The 21937-nt window shown below is 40.2% G+C and overlaps 1 protein-coding gene across 1 annotated transcript; it reads left to right on the forward strand.

Annotated features, from left to right (window-relative positions):
* The first annotated feature begins 8002 nt into the window (after positions 1–8002).
* Positions 8003–21411, forward strand: ZP2 (zona pellucida glycoprotein 2). Its single transcript, XM_036741202.1, has 18 exons — positions 8003–8127; positions 8455–8543; positions 8724–8807; positions 9363–9457; positions 10808–10960; positions 12685–12729; positions 12903–13067; positions 13834–13930; positions 14014–14195; positions 15623–15746; positions 16240–16427; positions 16517–16608; positions 16722–16846; positions 17598–17787; positions 18857–18992; positions 19085–19181; positions 20767–20847; positions 21232–21411. The coding sequence occupies exons 1-18, from the start codon at positions 8075–8077 to the stop codon at positions 21372–21374; spliced, it is 2139 nt and encodes a 712-aa protein (XP_036597097.1). The 5' UTR covers positions 8003–8074; the 3' UTR covers positions 21375–21411.
* The last annotated feature ends 526 nt before the right edge of the window (positions 21412–21937 follow it).

Genomic DNA, 21937 nt, shown 5'->3' on the forward strand with positions numbered 1-21937 from the left:
TAGGAATAACTGGCACATTTTCCTATTAAAGGATGTAAAAAGACATTTTTTCCTCCCATCATTACCATTGCCTACCCCTCCTTCATATTAAAATGTAAAAGAAAAACGAGGTGGGTAGATCGACTCATGGAATTTTAATGCCTCTGAAGGTCTGGTGGGACTTAATTTGTTCACATAAGTTTCAAACTATTCACAGTCCTATTTTCCTGCCAGAATAAAAAAGACAAAGTTGCTATTGTACCATCTGGTTTGCATGAGGTATTATTTGGCATCTCTCAACTGCACATTTTAAAAATGCTAAATCCCAGACGGTATTACAGTCTAATTAGGACTAGAAACAATGAAGAGGGTTTTTTGTTTTTTTGTTTTTTAAGCCCAGCCAAAAAAGAAAAGAAAAGAAAGAAAGAGACCGACCCTCTCATGATTTGGATGTGCTTTATGATGAAAAATAATGGAGAGGACGGGTTGGGGAAGACATTCACAGCAGGTGCTATGAATTTTAACTCTACTTTTGCAAATAATTGGCTTTTGTAATCTAGGGAAAGTTCTCTTTATTCTGTGCTTTTCGGATTTTGTACCAATAAATTATTCTGACCTGAAAGTCTCAATCAAGACAATCATATACTTGTTACCCCTTTTCAGATAACAAAGGTCATCAAAATCCACATAAAATTACGGAAAAGATGATTCCCTTTAAAACTTTCATTGGCTGCCATTTTCTTTCAGGACAGCAGACTGAATTATAAATCAAACTACAAATGATACACAAATGATCATCAACAGATAAGGATGATAATGATTTGATCTGGTTCTTTGGCTTTTCTCCTAAAAAAAATTCTCCTAGTGAATCATCGACTTACATGGTTTCATTTGCCATTTATACCTCCACAGCCTCATACATTATCTTCTCTTTGGTCCCTCATTTCTTTCTGTGTACAAGATACCTCGTGATAGAGTGGAAAGCACACTGAATTTTAAATTGGATGACCTGGTTTGGAACCCTAAGTCTGGCTATTTCAACAGCTTTGTGATCTTAAGAAAGTCACTTTCCTTTTCTGGTTCTCCATTCCTTCATCTATAAAAACTACTATAGATGGGGGTAGGGGCAAGTAAGAAGGCCTCTAAAGGGCCCACCAACTGGAAGTCCTATGAACGATCTACAAAGTATATACCTCGACCTAAAGTAAAATATAAAAGAAATTGAGCTCATGTGAGTCCCTTCTAAATTTTCTTCTCTAGGGCTATGAAAGATGGACACATTAATGCACTGTTACTGGAACTGTGGATTGGGTCAATCAGTTTTGAACTATACCCCCAAAGTCACTAAACTATGCATACCTTTTGACCAACCATACCACTAGGAGACATTTACTCCCTAAAGAGATTAAAGACAGAGGGAACAGACTCATATGTATGAAAATATTTATAGCAGCTTCATTTGTAGTAGCAAAGAACTGGAAACCAAAGTAGTACTTATCAATTGTGGAATGGCTGAACAAATTATGGTATAGGAATGTAATGGAATATTATTGCACTTTAAGAAATGATAAAAGGGTTAAATTCAGAAAAGATTTGAGAAGACTTTATGAACTGATGCAGAGTGAAGTGAATAGTCAGAACAATTTAAACAATGACTACAATAATGTAAAGGAAAACAACTTTGAAAGACTTCAGAACTCTGATCGAGTCAATGAACCATCGTGTCTTCAGAAACTGATGAAGAATTACATTTCCCAGGAAGGTGATAGACTAGAGGTACAGAACAACACATTCACTTCCAGACATAGCCAGTGGGTGAATTTTTTTTGCTCCATCATACTTGTTTGTTACAAGGGAGGGCTTCTATTTGGGTGAAAATAGAGTAGGGGTGGGGAAGATGTTGGTGGGTAATGATAGCCATGTGGAAAAAGAAAAGAAAAGGGTGTCAATGAAACATCTTAAAAGTATACAGAAGGGACCAAAAGGAAGTTCACAAAATAGACAAGGCAGTTTTGTTACTTACGTGTCAAATTTAATATATATTTTAAAAGCTACAACTGACCATTTAACTCAATAAACATTTTTAAGCACCTGCTATGGGCCAAGCACTGTGTTAAACTCTGGGGATACAAATAAAGAAAGAGACACTTTCTGAGAACACATAAAAGAAAGTTGAAAAGGCTGGATGCCACCAGGGATGTAATTGGCATGGGGCATGTTGTTCCCCCAAATTCGAGGCAAGCAAAGCAGCTAATAGAAAATGGAGTTACCAGGAAAGTTATGAGCCCTCTATATATGAAGGTTTGGGGAAGAGTTTAATGCTCTTCTGATAACAATTCACCCTTTCATATACAATCCTCTTTTTCTCTTCTTTGTTTATTAAGATGATTATGTATATCAATGTCTGTCAAGTTCATGCTGGGAAAGGAAATTTAAAAAAAAACTTTCCCCTCTGTCTAGCTCCATTACCATAATCCTCCTTGTCCTTCAGACTTAGAATCCTAGAACTTTAGAACTTTAGGACCTTTGAGTCATTCTGTGTGGCCAGCGCTGAAATCTCCTTTACAGCATCCCTGACGTGCCATTTGTGAAGTACCACACACATACACATCTTGAGTTGAGTAAGATTGCACTTCGCTTTGTTCTTCATGCATCCTATTGAACTTTTCTCTGAAATAGAGATTTCTACCCATTCTCAGCTACAACCTCATTTTTGGTCTTATACTCTACGCCTCTGTTGGCATAGATCTTTATCTTTTCTCCTCTCCAAAGTCTTTCATATTCAGTAGAGTACAGAGTTCCAGACCTGGGTCTGCGTTAATTACCTGGACAAGCGACTTGCCTTCTCTTCTAAGCTACGTCCGTGACATGCCTTCTGCATGCTGACCATCATTTCTATATCTTCCCCACCAGAACCTTGTACTCTACCTCTGGAACCATCCCCAATTCTGAAAGGTGAACTTTTTCCTTATCTTGCTAGGGCCTAGGTCTCTACCTCATTTTCCAGTCATCTCCATGCCATGACTCCTCTACTTCTACCATCTATTGAGTGTGCGCGTGCATGCGTGCATGCGTGATTCTATTTCCAATTTATATGCTAGCTTCCCTCATTAGAATGTAAGCTCCTTGAGGCCAGGGACTGTGTTGCCTGCTTGTATTTGTGCTCTCTAGTGTGCAGCCCACAATACTCCCAAGTGCTGCAGGAATCAGATTAAAATGTAACTGGGAAATATTTAACGAAATAATTAAAATATAACAAAACCTAAATAATATTAGTATGTGGTTTTCTAAGAAAATATAAGGCCTGCAAGGATCTTTGTATATGAGTTAGCAGCCTCCATTTCTGTTTGAGTTTGACATGACTGCTCTGCTTTTTAAGGTAAACTAGCGCAGCCTCCATGGTAGGGCCTTAGTGGTTGCTATGCCTACCACAGCACTGCAGAGTTAATGTCTTACAATTATCTAATAGCATAGTTTACTGGGTATTAGGCATTAATTTTCATTGCAAAGAATATACATGATCCATGACCTAGTTCTGGAATTCCTGTTCTGGAATGACATGGAGCCTCCATTCATCCTGGGTGTGACCTGACCCAAAAAAAGGAATACAGGCATTTCTTATTTCCCTGACTCAGTATACTTCTATTCATTCCCAGAGTAGAATCCTAAGGAAAAGCCCTAAACAAAGCTTAAGTACAACTCATATCTCGAGGCTCCCCAAAAGGGATTAACAAGGTGCTCAATGTACAAAATAGGTATCAGAGAACAGCTATTTCTTTCCTCTATTACTCCAAAAAAAATGCTTAAAAACACAAAAGACTTCAATATAGCACAGTGTCCAGCACTTATTAAGCACTTAAAATACAAGCTTTATATATTTGTCTATTGTTGTTATTAAGTTGTGTCTGACTTTTCGTGACCTATTTGGGGTTTTTTTGGTAAAGATACTAGACTGGTTTGCTGTTTGCTTCTCCAGTTCATTTTACAGATGAGGAACTGAGGCAAACAGGGTTAAGTGACTTGCCTAGGCTCACACAGCTAATGGGTTTTAAACGCAGGAAGATGAGTTTTTCTGACTCTAGGCCCTGCACTCCATATACTGTGCCACCTGGCTGCCCCTATTTATCTATGAACAAATATTTAAAATACAAACAACAGTCCATCACCATCATTATAATCTCCTCTCAAATATAAAGGCAATTTGTGAGAGACTGCTGAAGAGTAGCTTCGCTTTCATTTCATGCCTGAACCACCTGAGTTCCTCACAAGGTCAAGATCTCCTAGGCAGCTAGGCATAGCTCTTTAGTTTTATTAGGTTCAGAATGATTCTTTCAGTGGTCATCTCCAAGAAATGGCGCACAGACAGCCAGAACCAACTGGGAACCTAGGGGCTTATGGAGTAATGACCAATATTAAAATATCCAGGCGTTGCTGCTGGCTCCTTACAAATCTGTGCTCAAGGGGCAAAAGGGGCAACTATCCAGGCAAGCACATGTCCTCATTGTCCTGAGCATAGAGCCTCAATTTCTATTGGAAGGACAGGGAAAGAAATCTCTCCAGAAGTCTAAGAGAGAGACAACAAAGTCCCAAAGTGACTTGACCAAGAACCAAGAGAGTAGAACCACTCTCCAGCTATTTTATAACCTACTGAAGACTGGAGATTCTTCCTGGCTCTAGCCCTGTGGTGAATCATATTCAACAGAATGTCTATCATTGGGATCAAAGGATCAAAACTTATCTGCTTAGCAAGGGCCCAGCTCCATGGGAGGTGGCCCAGCCTGTTCTGTTATATATCATCTTTTCCCCCAGGTTAACTGAATGTAGCAAGACAGGAAGGGCCCCAGGTATGGTGAGCATGGGTGTAGTTGTATGACTCAAAGGAAGGCCTTTGAACCTCTTTTCCAAGAGAGACTTTAATTCCTGCCAGGAGGGGAAGCAGGAAGTTATGGCTGGAGGCTACTCTGAGAGGCTAAAAGCATATCTACTCCCTTAAATATTGTTAGTCTAGGGTTCTGTTAAACTTCTGATCACCTTGTCATTTTGGGGGGAAAGGGAGACCCTAAGCTCTATATCCAAGGTTAGACCCCTTTCCCACCAAATGCCAGTTCCATCATGAACACACATAAAGAATAGTGAAGAAAACCTATTTATCCAAATTGGTAGCAAAACAAAAAGCAGGGAATATGTACCAGACATGGGAGAATATGTACCAGACGATACAGAATGAAGGAACTCTCTCACTGGGAAGAAGATAACTCAGATTAACCAAGAGAAAGTGTCCTGGATCTCATCCAAGGGGAAACTCCCCAGAGTCTCTAGTGTTTCGAGCTGGGGACAGGAGAATGGTGGAGACTGCCAGCTCCTCTCATGTCTTCCCAGAATCTTTCCTTCAACAACCTGAAATGGAGTTGGTCTCTTCCACCTTCTCTCTCAAAGCTGGAGGCCAGAAGTATCTGAAGCAACTCACCCCTTGATAAGTCCCCAAAGAGGAGCTGACAAAGACTGGCAAAGGCTAGAACTCTCCCTGCTTTTGACAACCCCAACCTGCTTCTCATGCGAGTCAGTGCATTCGTCTAGACAAATACGTAAGAGAATCTCATACCAACAGAAGTGAGAGAAGGGTTACATCAGTTTCATAGGATCATGGATAAAAATCCAGAAAGGACCTAAAAGGCCATCTAGTTCAGTTTCTTCATTTGACAGATTAAAAAAAAAACTGAGGCCCAGAGACTTAAATGACTTGTTCAAGGTCACATGAGCAGTAGTCAGTGACTAGGCTGGATTTGAACCTAGGTCCTCTGCTGCATTGGCCCATGCTATTTTATACTCTTTTGTTTGTGGCTAGTTATATTTTCTATGTTTCTGATTGACCACAGAATGTCTCAACTAGAAGGAAGGTTAGAGGTCATGTCTTTCAACTCCCTCACTTTACTGGACCCAGAAAGGTAATATAATTTTGGCAAGTTAGTGGCAGAACCCATTCCTCATGCTGTCTGTGGAATATTTCTAATTAATCCTTGCACTCAGAAGCAAAGTGCACTGTACACAGGGGTGGGTTGGATCCAGACCAGCTTGAGCCAGCGAACTAGAACCAATTGTTGAATTCTCAGTGCGAGCATTTATGTCCTGGAAATCAGCGGAAGCTACAAATCAGGGCTTGAGTTATTGTTCTGTTGATTGTCTAGGCTTAATGGAAGGGCTGGAGAAAGTGTGACTACTGCAGATTATTCTCCAAATCGTGTCCTGCATTTTCAGACAGCACACACTGCTGACTGTGTGTGAAGCATTTAGGAGTTTTGGCATGGTCCCACTCTGGAATTTTGTTGGGATGGAGAATTCTCAATGAGAAAAATCACTCTACTGTTGCAGATCAAAAGCTTGTCTGCAACTTACAATCTCATCTCAGGAGCATTGAGAAGCAAAGTGTCCTGCCCAGAGTGACAGAGCCAGTACTTGTGAAGGGCTAGATTAGAACCCACATCTTCTCAACTCTGATTCGTTACAGCAAGCTTCTCCCTGCATGTGAAGTATGGCTTGTATACAAATTTACACACATTCAATTATTCTAGATCATTTGGCCAGTCTGGTTTCCGGTTCCTCTTGTTTCCTGGAGCAACAAGCCAGATTGTCTCCATCTCTTTAGGACTCAGTTTCTTCATCTGTAAAATGAGAAAGACTAGATGATCTCTGAGATCCTCCTTTCTAACTCCAAAACACTAAACTCCAAAACGCTTAAGATGTTACATATTTTAATGGTAACAGAACATTCTTGGAGCTGAGAAACTTTAATGTCAAGGAAGAATTGTCTAATAATGGTGTCAGATATCGTGGCAGGCCTGTTGGGGAGATTTTGGAGCAGGGGTCCTCGAGTGAGACTAAACTAGCAACTGCCTACACAAAAGACCATCCTTGTAAAGAAAAAAATGGGGGAGGGGATCCTTAGATGCCAAGCCCAAGATAAAGTCCACAGTGGCTGAGCAGGAACTAAATAGTCCTGACCTGCATCTAAAGGGGGTTTTGCCTGTATCTTTTTGCCTGCTGCCCATGAAACTTGCACATAAGCCAAGAAATTAAGAAAAAGAAGAAGGCCCTTTGTTCACAGCATCTAAATACTGGACTTGGGAGCAGAGAGCCTGAGTTTGAATTTTGGTTTAACTGTATGACTTTGGAGCGGTCACTTATTCTGTCTATGCTTAGCTTCCTCAGGTGTTAAAATATAGATTAGGAGTAAATGATCTTGTAGGTTTCTTCCGCATCCAAATCCTCTGATCCTACTGTAGTGGTAGGAGAGTTGAGAGGTATCACACTCAACTTGTTTTCCTCTTCTTTTCTTAAGCAGCTCATTTCCTTTCTTTTAAAATAAAAAAAGCTTATATTTATGTAGCCCTTCAAAGCTTACAAAATGCTTTCTAAATATTATCTCACTTGATCCTCTCCACAACACTGAGAGGTACTTGCTATTATTAGCCCATTTACAGAAGGGGAAACTGAGGCAGACAGCCATTAAGTGACACTGAAGGTCATACAACTAGTAAGTTTCTGAGGCTGGATTTTAACCCAAGTATTCATTAGTCCAAAAGTGTAGGGTATTATCTACCAGTCACCTAGATCTGTGAAAACCATTCCCTTTCAAACATGGTGCTACCAGGTGCTAAAGACTGGCATTTTCCTCAACCACTGAGAAGGATTCCAAGCCACTCACCTGGCACCTCTTGGGCAAGCTCAAGGTCAATAGAGACTTTCTGGGGTGAAGGGTGTGGGGAATGCCTCAGATGAGCTGCAGGACTGTGCAGATCCCAACTTCCCTGGAACAGAAGCACTAGGCCTACTCTCCACTGTTGAGAGGGCCCTGGACCACATTGTCCCCTTCTCTCTACAGGGATTCTGTGCACCCCCAGCTTGTGCTCATTGTGCTTGCCCCAATTCTCTGCCTGAGCCAGGTGTTCTCAATGAGACTCAAAAGTCAGCTATGAGTCCAGGCACCACCTGTGGGGGACAGGGTGGGGAGCAGGAGGAAACCTTGCTTGTGCACAGCCTTCCCTACATAAGTTCAGGCTTCTGAGCTGAACCCTCAGCAGTTTGTTTGCTGTGAACAATGTGGAGAAGGCTCTTTGGAGTCAGGCTAACTGGGGCCTCTAAAGGGACATGGTGAGTGGCCCTAGATGCATGGATTCTTAACTCGTGGTCTTTGGATGGATTTTATAAGGTCTGTGAACTTGGATGTGAGGGGGAAAAAAGCCAAACCCAAACACATCTATGCTTTTATTAGTCCTCATTATCCTCTGTAATCCAATGTGTTTTGATTTTATGCATTTAAAATTATCATTCTGGGAAGGGATTCATAGGCTTCACTATGGTGCTAAAGGGGCCCATGATAGACAAAAGGGTAAGGACCCCTGCACAAAGTGAAGAAAGCAGAGGTGCCCTTGTTATGTTCTCTCACTGAGCCAAGGCCTCTCTCTCTTTTTCCCACAGCCCTAGCCCACAGTTTCCCTGGCTCTTCTGCCTTGTGGCCCTGGTAACCTCTGCAGTGGTTGGTAACTTCTCAACTACCAGCTTCCCAGGTACATTGGCTGTTGTTTCTCCTCTTGGTGTCAGTAGAGAGGCTCCTAGTAAGCCTGGGGCTAAGTAAGGTAATCCCCTTCACCCTTTCTTCCACGTCTAACTAGAAATTCTCTGCCCCCCACCCCAACCTGAAGATAGAAGAAACAGCTGGGTGTTATTTACTCCCCTCTGGTTTCTAGGCACAGTCACTTGCTATGATGATGAAATGAAGATTGGATTTCCTGAAGATCTTGGCAACAAGTCTTGGCAAGCATATGTGGTTGGTAAGTCTTGCTGATAATTGGACCCATTTTACCGACACGTGATTTTGGTGTCTACTGCATGCAGTACCTTACTGTAGAATACAAAGATGGGAAAATGATGAGCCCTGACTTGAATGACTTCACTGGGTTGTAAATGTCCCAGTACTTTGTAACAGTTGAAATATCCAAAGGGTAGGACAGTCTCTATAAAACTTGAGAAGGTTGGGAATAAAGGAAAGTCAGTTCCCAGGGTGGAGATGTCCCTTCATGCCTTTCCTGGAAAGGATAATTTTCTCCACAAGCCTTCATGTGCTTTGCCATCAGGTTAGTTGACTCTTTTAAATATATTATTTATATTTATATGTGTGTATATATATATATATATATATATATATATATATATATATATATATATATGTGTGTGTGTGTGTGTGTGTACACACAAATTAATGGACAATTGGATTGGGGGGTCTTTGTAGGGCAAATTCTACATTGAACATTAACCAAAGTCAAGTGCTTTGCTGAAATTTCTGTGGTGCTCTGGGCCTTTTTCTGATTCTTCTCTGGTTCCTCCAGATTCCTTTGGCAATGAAATCTTTCGTTGTGCCCATGTTGTGACCTCAGAGAACCTCATCTTGAGAGCTACGTATAAGAGTTGTGCTGAAAGGGTGGTAAGTGTTTGTTCTGGAGGAAAATAATTGAGCCACTTCTGCCTGAACTGGGAGGCTATTTTGGTTGTGTTAAATGGGGAATCACTGAACCATGACAACAGATGTCAGAATAAACATTACAGGTGGCAGAGAAAAGCTATTATCTCCTAATAGCGACTATAACAGGAGACTAAGTCAGTGATATTGGCCAGCCAATAGCTAATGCTCTGTGATTTATTGGTGATTGTCATCACTAACAAAAAAACCGAGGAAGCCTTGGAAACCACACATCCAAGGCATCCATGCTATAAGCCATCTTAAAAAATTGTGAATAGCATGCCAAGGATAAAATGGCCAATGGTAGGTTTGGTATAAGTGGTTTTAATTCATCCATTTACTGAGATTGTGGGCAATTCAATTCCCTTTCTGAGTTCCTTCTCTGCAAAGTAAGGGGATTATACTAGATACCTAAATCCTATGATCCTGGTTAAGTAGGAAGGGTATTTCATTTTTTACAGATAAAGAAACTGAGACCCAGAGAAAAGAAGTTTCTTTTTGAAAGTTACCCAGCTAGTAAATGACAGCACTGGTGGATGCGCTAATATCAATCTATAGGGACCACAGATTGACCTAGAAGCAACTTTAGAGGACGTTTAGTTCAACCCTCTGATTTTTAGAGGGCTAAGCTACATTGGTTTCTAAAACTAAACTATAAATAGTCACATCCGCTTGTTCCTATGTGCTTCGTGCTTCTTTGGTGATACTAACTCTAATTTGATTAAAGTGAAATTGGATACGTTTTGATCAGTAGAATAATAGGGGGAGGGAGTTGGAAATGAAACTGCCTGTTGTTGCTCACAAGTGAGTACAGAAGAATATTCCTTGTTCCCTCTCTTCAAGGTCACCAGAGAAAAAGAAATTTTCGGATTGCAAAGAAGTCTGGGAAATTTAGGGTTAGAACATGGGAGCAGATATCAAAGGTGTCAGGCATGGCTTGGAGGGTGAGATGTGATTTATGGGATTATATAGTCTTTGCTTGAGTAACAAATAGGATGAAAGTGGAACTACAGGTCTAGTTCTGGGTGCTTAAATCAAGGACCCAAAAATATACTGGGCTACTTCATTAGAGGGGGGATGGAAATTACAAATTGCAAACTCAGTGGCTCAGAAGGCCTTCTACCAGAAGGTACAACCTCAGCAGACTATCTGAAAGGGTAATTGTTCATAGGACTTCCTCCTGATGTTCAAAACAAAAACTTCCTTCGAGTGAAGTGTGATGGGTTTATTCCAGAGCTCTGAGTCTGCAAAATTTCTTTGATCCAAAGTTCTTATAAAAGAGCCAACTGTGTCTTGTGCTTTGTCTGTATCCAGCATGGTACGTATCGAGTGAATCTCAAATTCCTGTCCAATGAGACTACGAGCAACCAGGTTGTAACCTACCAGGTCAGCTGTCCTGCCATTCAAGCTGATGAGGTTCTAGGTGAAATGTTAGCAGCCACGAACTGTACCAAGGATTTCATGTCTGTGAGTATTGCCATCTGACTATCCTTTTAGCTTCTTGCTTTCAGAGGGCCTCTCCCACAACTTTTGGTTTTCTTTATACATGTGATAATCTAAGCAAGCTCTTAGGTGTTTTGTTTTGGAATCCTGTTACCCCTACTAGGTAGTATGCTCCTTGAAGGCAGGGACTGTGCCTCCCTACATTACCCAAACATCATATACAGATGTGAACTTGAAATGCCTGCTCAGCATCACAGTGTAGCTACTCACGTGAGCCTACAGTTGAGGCCAGGTGCCATGTTTTTGAAAACCCAATAGAAAATTTTAGTGAAGCCTAATAAAACCGAGGGTTAGGACACTTACGTGCCTGTTTTCCTCGTCAGATAATAATAGTACCCATCTCCCAGGGTTGTTGTGAAGGTCAAGTGAGATAATGTATGTTGTGTTTCATAAACCTTAAATTTTTATGTAAACAATATCACTGCTCAGGGTGCCAGCTGATTGGTGTTAGAGGAACTCCAACTGGCCGTGATTCTGGGCAAGTAGCTTCTGCCTCTGGGCAGCTTGTTCTGTGACGCTGAAGGTGGAGTTGGGCTGTGGTAGATTGGGGGAACAGATACTCTACCCAGGGGTGGGGAACCACGTGTGGCCTTCTAGGTCCTTGGATGCAGCCTTTTGACTGAGTCCAAGTTTCACAGAACAAATCCTTTTATTAAGGGGATTTGTTCTGTGAAGTTTGGATTAAAAGGGCCTCATTTGAGGGCCTAGAGGGCCACCTGAGGCCTCAAGGCTGCAGGTTTCCCACCCTCCTGCTCTACATTGTATCTTTATATGTTGCATCTTTTTTATCCTCATTTCTTGAACACAACTACAAGATTCAGAACTAAAACTGTATTCATTGCCTTTGTAGTCATGGATGAACCTGAGAAAGAAGTTTATAATTTTCATATTAATTGATATATATGTAATGAATACTAATTTACTTTTCTCAAGAACTGCCTCTCTGGCTCGGAAGTCAGAGCTCACAATGCAGCTTAAGCTGATTAATCGAACTCTGACCACTTACATTCCTGGACCTCAGGTGAAGCCTATCAAAGGTTGTAGAACTTGTTCTCGTTCCAGAACTCTGGTTCTATACTTTAGGGGAGAGGGTCACAACCCCCAGACTTGACTCCTGGATTGTCATATTGTGGTACTTATGGGAAAGCACTAAATGATGGTTTGTAATCCACCTTCACCCTTCCTTCTCCAATTGTGATTTGAGTCTATAACCTGTGCTTTTACTTCCTCTAGGAGAACATTCCTCACTTTGAAATTAAACTACTTGATTACTGGTACTCCCATCTCTAGGCATGATTTGTGTAGCTTAAGCATTCTCAGATTAGAGAATGGCTCAGTAAAAATTCTGTTAAGAAATCCTCTGAAGGCTTTCAGTACCTTAAGACAAGAGGCTAGGTACATTTTACCTCTAAGATCTTAAGTTCCCTACTCTAACATCAATCAATAAACATTTATTAAGTGCCTACTATATGCCAGGCACAGAAACTCATTATTCAATTAGGTTGTTCAATTAGGTTGTTACTAAACCAGAACAAAAACCTGGGGTCTCCTAGTTCTCAGCCTAATGTTCACATGGCCTATTAATGGGTGGGAAAGATCTTCAAATCCAAATTGCTAAACTTTAAGAACTATGTAAATACCATGTACAATTTTTTTAGAAGCTAGAATGATTTTTTTTTTCCTTTCAGGTTTCATTTTCACAGATCCTACCCAGTTTTGATGATGAGACTATGGTATGGGTTATTTTTTTAATTAAAGACTTCAAGGTAATTTGCATTTCTCTGCTTATGGGCATTAGCCTATTTTAAAGGGCTTTAAGGATAAAGCATCATTTGAACTAATGAGTTTAACCCTGCCTATAAGATTTAATTGAGACACAACATCTAAGAAGGCTTTTTGATTTCAGGGTAGAGAACCTCAGGTGGCTTGGACTGTCATTGTGGGTGATAGCCCCAGAATGCAAACCCTTACACTTCAGGAAGCCATGCAGCAGGGCTACAGTTTTGTCATTGAGAACAGTAAAATCATCTTGCGAGTGTCCTTCAATGCTGCTGGAGTCTTGCACTATGAGGTGTGTGTGTGTGTGTGTGTGTGTGTGTGTTTGTGTGTGTGTGTGAGTGAGAGAGAAGAGAGAGTGAGTGATTAAAAAAAGATTCTTAGTCATAAGAGAAGGTAGTATTTGAATTTCCCTTTTTGTGGCAGTGATTTGTTTATTTGTTAGTTTCTTTGTTTTGGTCTGGACCTGTGATTCCATTAGTATGGAGAACTCTAGGCACATAGACTGCCTCCACAGATGTGGATGAAGATTACCAATTCATCTCTTACTTCTAAATTTGCTGTTCTAAGTGACTTGTCTGTGGCCGAGTAACCGGTATATGTCAGGACTTAAACCCAGGCCTTTCTGACTCAAGGGTTGGCTCTCTGTCCATTATGTAACACTGTTATTCATTATAGCTTACAGCTATAATGAAGACATATACTCTTGCTCATATTTTGTGAAGGCCAATTACCCATTAACCATCACTAATTCATACCTTTGTAACTTCTGCCCACTACTATTAGTGCTGTTTCTTTGCCAAAAGAAAATTTATGGGGTCAAGCAAGTTTTGTTCTTTTTTTTTTTTTTTTTTTTGCTTATTCAGCTGGCATTTCTGAAATGCTTAATGAGAGTATGGTTCCTTCACACAAGAAGTGCTCTAATTTTATAAATTACTAGCTTATCACCTACAGAGAAAGCCATCAAAATGTTAAACTTTGTCTAATGCTTCCCACATGGATTAATCGTACTGTGCTATGATAGAATGTCCATTTAAATTCATCTTTTTTATTTTTAACAGCAAGAAAACAATCACCTGTATACTGTGGCTCTCCAGCTTACATATGGACCTCCTGAACAGAGGCTTACCCTCTCGTCCCGAATGGTTTGCATATTAGGTGAGGCCAATGGAAGTTAAGAAAACATTTTTAGTTGGAAGCCTTGTTTAAAATTGACATAAGTAATACTGATCTCTCCTCAGGTCCAGTCACCTGTAATTCAACACACATGACTCTTATTATACCAGAGTTTCCAGGGGCATTGACAGCCATAAGCATAGAGAATCGTAACGTTCCCGTGAATTTGTCAAAGACCAGTGGCGTTGCTGTAGAGTCGAGAAATGGCTCAAGACTACATTTCAACAAAAGAATTCTGAAATCTAAAGTAAGATTCTTATTTTGCATGATTTCACATGTATAATTGATATATTGCTTGCCTTCTCAAGAAGTAGGGAGGAAGAGAATTTGGAACTCAAAATTTTTTTTAAATCAAAAATTTTTTAAAATGTGATTAGGAAATATTTAAGGAAATAAAAATATATTAAAGTAAGTTTCTTTTAAATCAGGAAAACTTTTAGCTTGTAGTACTTCCTTTCAAAGGAAGAAGGGATAAAGTGTGCTACCTTACTGGCAAGTTGAAGGAATTCAGACCTCATTCATTAGAATGAAGAGATTTGACTAAATATCTACACCTAAGGTCACCTATAACCCTAAGATCCTAGGGAGCTACTGTACTGACCACCTTATTTCCTGTGGTATAAGAGATTCAAACATAGTAACAGCTCTCTGGTACAGTGAATGACTTGTTCACTCTAAGTGACTTTTCCTGGTAACCTGAGGTCATACACCTCTCCTTCCCCCTAAGCAGCAAACCTTCTATTTTCTACCCTTAATGGAAATGCATCTAAAATTCCCTGTTAAAGCAGAGAAGCCTTTTCTTGAAGATTTGTTCGCTATTAACAACATCTGTTCTTTTTATGGAGACATAGTACAAAGAACATTAGAGTTCCTTATGGCATCACCTCTGCCACTTACTGGGTAATCTTAGGTTTCATAACCAGTATCCTCGTCCGTAAAAGAAGGGAATTGGACCCAATGACCTGTAAGGTCACTTCTAGGTCTAAATCTCTGATCCTGTGTTCCCACTGAGTGAAGACTATTGAGGGACGTAGGGACCTGCAATACGCTTTGTGACAGTGGACATTTCTCCTCATACCAAGACCCTCTAGTCATTTATTTAACAATATTTGACAATATTTGACTCTCTTTTGATAACTACTGCCCACTTACCATACATCTTCCCAAAATGTCCAAGCTGGGAAGATCCTTAGAGACAGTGTTCAACCCTCTCATCTTAGATAAGGAAAGTGAAGCCAGAGGAGTAAAGTGAGAGTCCCAGGGTCACACAGCTAGTGAATGTTTGAGCCAAGAATTAAAGTTGGGCTTCTTGCTTCCAAGTCTAATAACTTCTTCTATCCCATGCTTGTATTTCTGTGTCCTCAGATAAGTGGTGTTTTGGTGGGAAAGAAAAGGAGGTGCTGCTGTCGTATATGGTGTCTGCTTCTCCTGATCTCTTATATTTGCCCTTGGATAGGACTTAAAACATTCACACTGAGGCATCATTGTACCAAGGGAAATAACCCCTGCCCTCAAGAAGCCTCCAGATCTAATGAAATGATCTAGAGTCCCTTGACCTGGTGACTTAAAAAAAAATGCTATAAACATCCTGAGTGTTGCCTTTAGTGTTGACCTCTGGTAACTCATACTAGCCTTGATGACTAGTTATTAACTCTTAAATTAATCTCTTTTCAGATGTCTGAGAGTGGTGCAGGTGTTCAGTTTTACTTGCCTTCACTAAAGCTGAGATTTCAGTATTATGGGGAGATGGTATCTGTGATCATCTATCCTGAATTCTGTGAGTCCCCGGTTTCAGTAGGTAAGGATATTGTTGACATCGGCTTTGTCATTTTGTTGTGTTTTTTTTCCCCTCTTCTCCATTCTGGCCATACCAGACTCTATGGACATATAGTTCAAGTGAATCGCCCAGAATTGAAGATGTTAAAATTCTATCAAAGTAGTCAGACCACTAGGAGTCTTAAAGCATCGTTTTATTTGGTAAGATTCTCTGCACGAGGAAGAAGTAACAGAAATAAGCATTTACAAAGTGCCCATTATATGTTAGGTTGTGTGCTAAGCACTTCACCATTCGATCCTCACAACAACTCTAGGACACAGGTGCTGTTATTATTCCTGTTGAAACTGAGGCCGACAAATTAATCATGATCACACAGTAGTAAAATCTGAGGCTGGATTGGAACTTGGGTGTTCTGACTCAAGGCCCAGAGCTCTTTCCTTAACTAAGTAGCTGACAAGTTATCAGTTTATAAAGCTTATTCAGGAAAAAAATTTTTCCTCCCTGTAAACCATAGTTGCAGGTGGCACATGCACCTCCGATGGCTTTATGGACTTTGAAGTGTACAGCCACCAAACGAAGCCTGCCTTGAACCTGGATACACTCCAAGTAAGAGATACAGCCTGCCAGCCGGCCTTTAAGAATCCCTCTCAGGACATGGTTCGATTTCATATACCCCTGAATGGGTGTGGAACAAGAGCAAAGGTCAGTAATGGGGAAGGGTAAGAGGTTGAGATCTGCCCCTCCTCAAGTTAACCAGTTACTAATAAATTCTTCCTTAAACTGTCTTGAAGTTTGAAGGAGGCCAAGCCATCTATGAAAATGAAATCCATGCTCTTTGGGCAGACCTCCCCCCAAACAAAATTACTAGAGACAGTGAATTCAGGTAAGAGGCTCTTGGCTCAGTATTACAGTCCTCTAGGTCAGTATCAAGTCAAATTGTTTAACTAGAAACACTTACCTTCATTTCTTCCCTCTCCCGCCCCCACCCTCCCTTAGTCTGACAGTGAGATGCTATTATAGTGGCACTGACCTCATGGTCAGGACAAATATCAGCAGTCCTCCTCCTCCAATTGTGTCAGTGAAACCAGGACCACTTTCCTTAGTCCTTCAGATCTACCCAGGTAAGAGTAATACAAAGGCTCGATGGCACTTGAACTGTCCAGAACAAATCCAATGCCCTTGGGTTGGTCACTTTTCCATAACCTGTATTAATTTCAGACCCTGTTGGCAAAGTTACCTTTTGCTGACTTAATTTTATACAATCCTGGTGATGCTTGAGTAGCTATTGTCAGTTGTTTCTATTATTATTAACAATATTAGTACACTATAATAATCTAATATTTTTATAGTGCTTCAATATTTGTAAAGCAATTTACATATTATTTGTTTGGCTCTGGCAACAAACATGTTATGGGTGCTATAGAAGCAGCTGGTGTCACAGTGGATAGAGTGCTAGGCCTGGAGGCTGGAAGACCTGGGTTCACATCTGGCCTCAGACACTTACTATCTGCCTTAGTTGGCTCCACTATAAAAAATGAAGATCATAATAGCCCCTACTTCCCAGGCTTCTTGTGAGCATCAAATTTGAACATTTACAAAGAGCTTAATACAGTGCCTGATACTATGGTAAGCACTTAAGAAATGCTTATTCCCTTCCCTTCCCCCTATTATTATCCATTTTATAGATGGGAAAACTAAATCTAAGTGACTTGCCCAGGGTCACACAGCTAATAAGTATATGAGGCAGAATTTGAGGTTGGGTCTTCCTGAATCTCATCTGGTACTCTGCTATGCTACTTGGCTTCCTCATATTTCTACTCTGGTCTTAAAACTATCCAAAAATCTCACAAGAAGTTGTCCCTTCTTTTCTAGACGAGTCCTATCTGCAGCCTTATAGGGATGATCAGTACCCAATAGTGAGATACCTGCGTCAACCAATTTACATGGAAGTACAAGTAGTAAATAGAAATGACCCAAACATCAAACTCGTCTTAGATGACTGTTGGGCAACACTGTCTGTGGACCCTATGTCTCTTCCCCGATGGAATGTCATTGTGGATGGGTAAGGCCTATATAAAATACCTTTAAACTAATTAGTTCTTGGGTGCAGAATTCTGATGACTAAATTAACAAGCTGCCTATGGAATTATGCAAAGTCACTTGGGTTCATAGGAAAGGTGAAGCTGGACGGCCTCTTTGAAATGAATGATTGAAAATAGCATTTACCAGGCTTTCATGTGTCTTGAGCACTATGGATACAAAAAAAATGGTTTCTGATCTCAAGGAACCTGCATTCTAATGAGGAAGACAATGCATATCAGAGAATGATGGCAAGGGAAGGGAACTTTCCTCTGGAAAAAGTTACAGAAATAGTGAGGCTAGGGAGGGGTTAGATTGACACTGTCCATCCAGGAATTACAACAGCTGATTTGATAATGGTTCACAGTACCAGAAAGGGGGGATGGGGGGGAGGGGAAGAAGGGAGGTATCAGTTGGCTGATAAGGACACTATGGATAAGGTGGTGGGACAGGAGGGACTGAAGTAAAGCCTGGCTAAGGCTTTCCTGAGATAGTGGCTTATGACAGAAGGGTCCCAGGAGAGAAATTCCTCTAAGGCCTGGTTTCTAAAGTGGGCAGTAGCTATTGAGGTTCCCTGGCCTGACCCAAGATGGGTGTAGGGACAAGCATAGTTGGGTGACTCTTCTTTCAAGTGGTTTTTTTGCCCCTTGAATCTGAGAGCATTCTCAGAGCCAGCGTAGCTTCTTAAATGCCCAAACAGCAATGGAAACTTGGGTTTGTGAACACAGGGCTTCAAATATTGCCTTGGCACATCATCAACGCTTAATAAATGCTTATTGACAGACCAGAGGTGTATCTCTTGGAGACGGCTTGAAGTTCTGTAATAAACCTTGAGATGGAATACATCTAAACCAAATGGACACCATTAATCCATGCATGCCTAAGGATCCCCAGGCCTCATACTGACAATTTTAAAATGTAATATCTGTATAATTTTATTTTTATTTATTTTGTTTAACATTTCCCAATTACACTTTAATCTGGCTCGAGCTTCACCAGACACCTTGTGTTTGACAGAGGTGAAACAGCGACGTATGTATCTTGCCTTCTAGCTGTGATTATACACTGGACAACTATCGCACAAAATTCCACCATGTAGGCTCTTCAGTGAACTATCCCAATCACTACCAAAGGTTTGAAGTGACAACTTTTGCCTTTGTATCTGGTGGCCAAGCTCTCTCTAGCCTGGTAAGTGATTTAAGTTGTCTCAATCCTCCTGCGACATAGGTCGTTAAACTGGCTAAACTCCTTGTTCCTCCATGTTCACTTATGTCTTTTAGATTTATTTCCACTGCAGTGTCTTGCTCTGTGACCAATTCCATCCAGATTCTCCTTTGTGTTCCGTGACTTGTCCTGGGTCATCTAGGACGAAAAGAGGTAAATACTTAAAGGCTTTGGGACAGGCTCAAAGGTTCTAAAATCTTTGCCCTTCTTAGGAGGTAAGAACTTCTGCTGTTCCTTGATCTTTAACTGGCACCTTTGTGCTTTTATATAAGCTGTCCCCAGCTGAGAAGAATGAAAAGTTCAAGAGACAGTTTCTGGGCAATAATCTATTAATTAGGCTAGCAGATAATCAATAAATTGAGGTCAGTGGTTCTCTCCAAGATCAAAGATCCCATGTGGGGGCTGCTTGAATGTTTAAATACCTTTGGGAAAAGGGGTTGTCCCCGGGATGGGAATCTTTAACAACTAATGGGGGAATGAATATTATAATGGAAGGTGGGCTTATTCTAATGAAGGGCTGGGGTGAGGGGGCAGGGGAAGTCATGACTTTGATCATGTCCCTCTTGGACAAAGACACTCCTCTCCACCAAGATCATTCCACCTCCAGCACTCTATACAAAAGGATCTGTTTTCCACCTTGTCCTACCTAAATACAACAATGGTGGGGTAAGAATTCCACTTGGATAAGATGGTCTAGGTAGGATGAATTTTGGGGCAAAGTCAGAAATGTCCTTGAAAGGCTAGGCTTTGAACAAAAATAATCTTTGGGTTGTATACAAAATTAGTTATTAATATAATAAGAAAATAGCCATTTTTCCCACATCTTTGTTAAAGTCTATTGCTGTCTTTCAGGCACAAGTGCCACATCCTCCATGAAGGCTTCCCTGTTTCAACTAAGGGGGAAGAATTGTGGGTTTTTTTTCTTTTATTCCTCAAACTTTCCTAGATCATTTTGTTTAGATTTCTCCTTTATTGCTCTCCATCCATTTATCTGTTATTCTCTGTCCTTTGCCCCAGACTACTTTTCTCACTGGGCAGGGACTTACCAGATGTGGTAAGTACTGCATTCAGTGTTGGAGATACAAAGATGATTTTTTTAATCCCAATCACATGTAAAAGCAATTTTTAACATTTGGTTTTTTTTAATTTTGAGTTCCAAATTCTCTCCCTCCCTCCTTCCCCTCTCCCTGAGACAGTAAGCAATCTGATATAGGCTATACATGTGCAATCGTGCAAAACATTTCTGTATTAGTCATGTTGTGGCACCTCTTAAGAGTGATATTTACCTACTTTAAATATGTATTTAGTTATGTGCCTTACTCTGTGAGGTCCTCAACTTGCCTCTTAAAAACCTGGAGAGTAAGTTACTTGTCTAGAGCAGTAGAGCCATAAATTGATTTTTTTTATCTTAAGGATACCATCTTATTGTAGAACCATTGTTCTGAATTTGCTTTAGAAGCCATTGCTCATCAGTAGATCTTGCCTTTTGTAAACAGTCATAATTTCCACCAAAATCAAGACTAGGAAATACACTGGAACTCATTTAAAAAAACAGGAGCAAGTAAGTAAATGTTTCTACTAGTTCTAACAGGAATGCTTACAATGGTCTACAGAGGACAAGGCATTCCATGGTATTCTTTCTCATAAACCTTGTACTAACCATTAATCTGGATGACCAGATGGTAACACTAAATGTATGTATGTATGTGTACATATAAATTTTTTTTTCCTCTCAAAGATATAATTGAAGAAAAGTCTACAATAGCAAGTCTTCCTGGACCTGTCTTCTTGGTATCAGATCAAGCCCCCTCATTTAGAGGTATGATACAAGGCATCCGGAGAAATTTATTTTTATTTACTTGAGTTATTTAACTTTAGGTTCAAATATTATCTTGGTCTCAAACTCCTAAACCAGTTAACTGTATTTGTTTTCAAAAGTACCCATCTGATTAAGAATGGGCCTCACCGTTTAACACCAGATTCTTGTTAGCAAATGAAAATTTTGATGGGAAAGGACTGATTCAGACCATCATTAGGACTTTTAATATCATGATACTATACTCAAGTTGTCCAAAAAGTTTAACTTATAATCAACTATGATTAAAACAGTGCTATTCTTTGTCATGGAAGCTTTGAAGAATGATGATCTTAATTTTAATGTAGGCATGACCTGACTCTTGAATCTGCTTGCCTTGCCTTTTAGGACGAACAAACACTGAAGGTCCTTGGTATGAAGGAACAAGTATTGCCCTTCAAGTAGGGTCTATCCTAATAGCAGAGATATTTATTGTGGCAGTGCTTTGTCTGGTTAAATGCATGCCAGGCAGGACAAGAGCTGTGAGTTAACAAATGAGCTGCTTAATAAAATCATCCAAACATCAAATTTATTTTGCTTCTTAAGAGTGAAGGTAACTTTCCAGGTTATAGTCAACCGTTGTCCTCTTTCTATAGCTCCCTGCATCTATGCTGGACACTGCCTTCTAAAATTTTTCTTTATTCATTATTTTATCAGTACTTATACTAGAAAAAAGTAGCATGAGTTATAGAACTTCTATAACTGGAGAAACAGAGAAATGTTTGCAGTTTATGGTTAAATCCCAACTCCTTTACTGAAACCAAGAGGAATCTTAAGCTTGTCTATATCACTTTAAGTATATCTTTGGATAAAATTCAGTCTCTCAGTAATAAAGAAGCTAAGGGTACCATGTTTTGTGACTTAACCCAACAAACAGCAACACAGTTTCATGACATCTAACCCTTTCTTCTTCCCATATGATGGGGTTGTTAATGGAGTTTATTATAGTGTGGATGCTAACTAGACTGGCTAGTATGAGGAGTTGCCTTCCTTTGCACATTCTTCAGCAGATCAAGGTCCTTTAAAACCCACTAAAATACTCAAATAATTTCTT

The sequence above is a fragment of the Trichosurus vulpecula genome, chromosome 1 (genome assembly GCF_011100635.1).
Source record: "Trichosurus vulpecula isolate mTriVul1 chromosome 1, mTriVul1.pri, whole genome shotgun sequence".
NCBI lineage: Eukaryota > Metazoa > Chordata > Mammalia > Diprotodontia > Phalangeridae > Trichosurus > Trichosurus vulpecula.

Excerpts from the sequence above, each read along its gene's own strand:
- ZP2 (XM_036741202.1), top strand. The coding sequence starts at position 8,075 with ATGTGGAGAAGGCTCTTTGGAGTCAGGCTAACTGGGGCCTCTAAAGGG. Across the intron at positions 13,068-13,833 it reads CTGGAGTCTTGCACTATGAG|CAAGAAAACAATCACCTGTA; the intron begins GTGTGTGTGTGT and ends TATTTTTAACAG. Across the intron at positions 15,747-16,239 it reads TGAGTCCCCGGTTTCAGTAG|TTGCAGGTGGCACATGCACC; the intron begins GTAAGGATATTG and ends TGTAAACCATAG.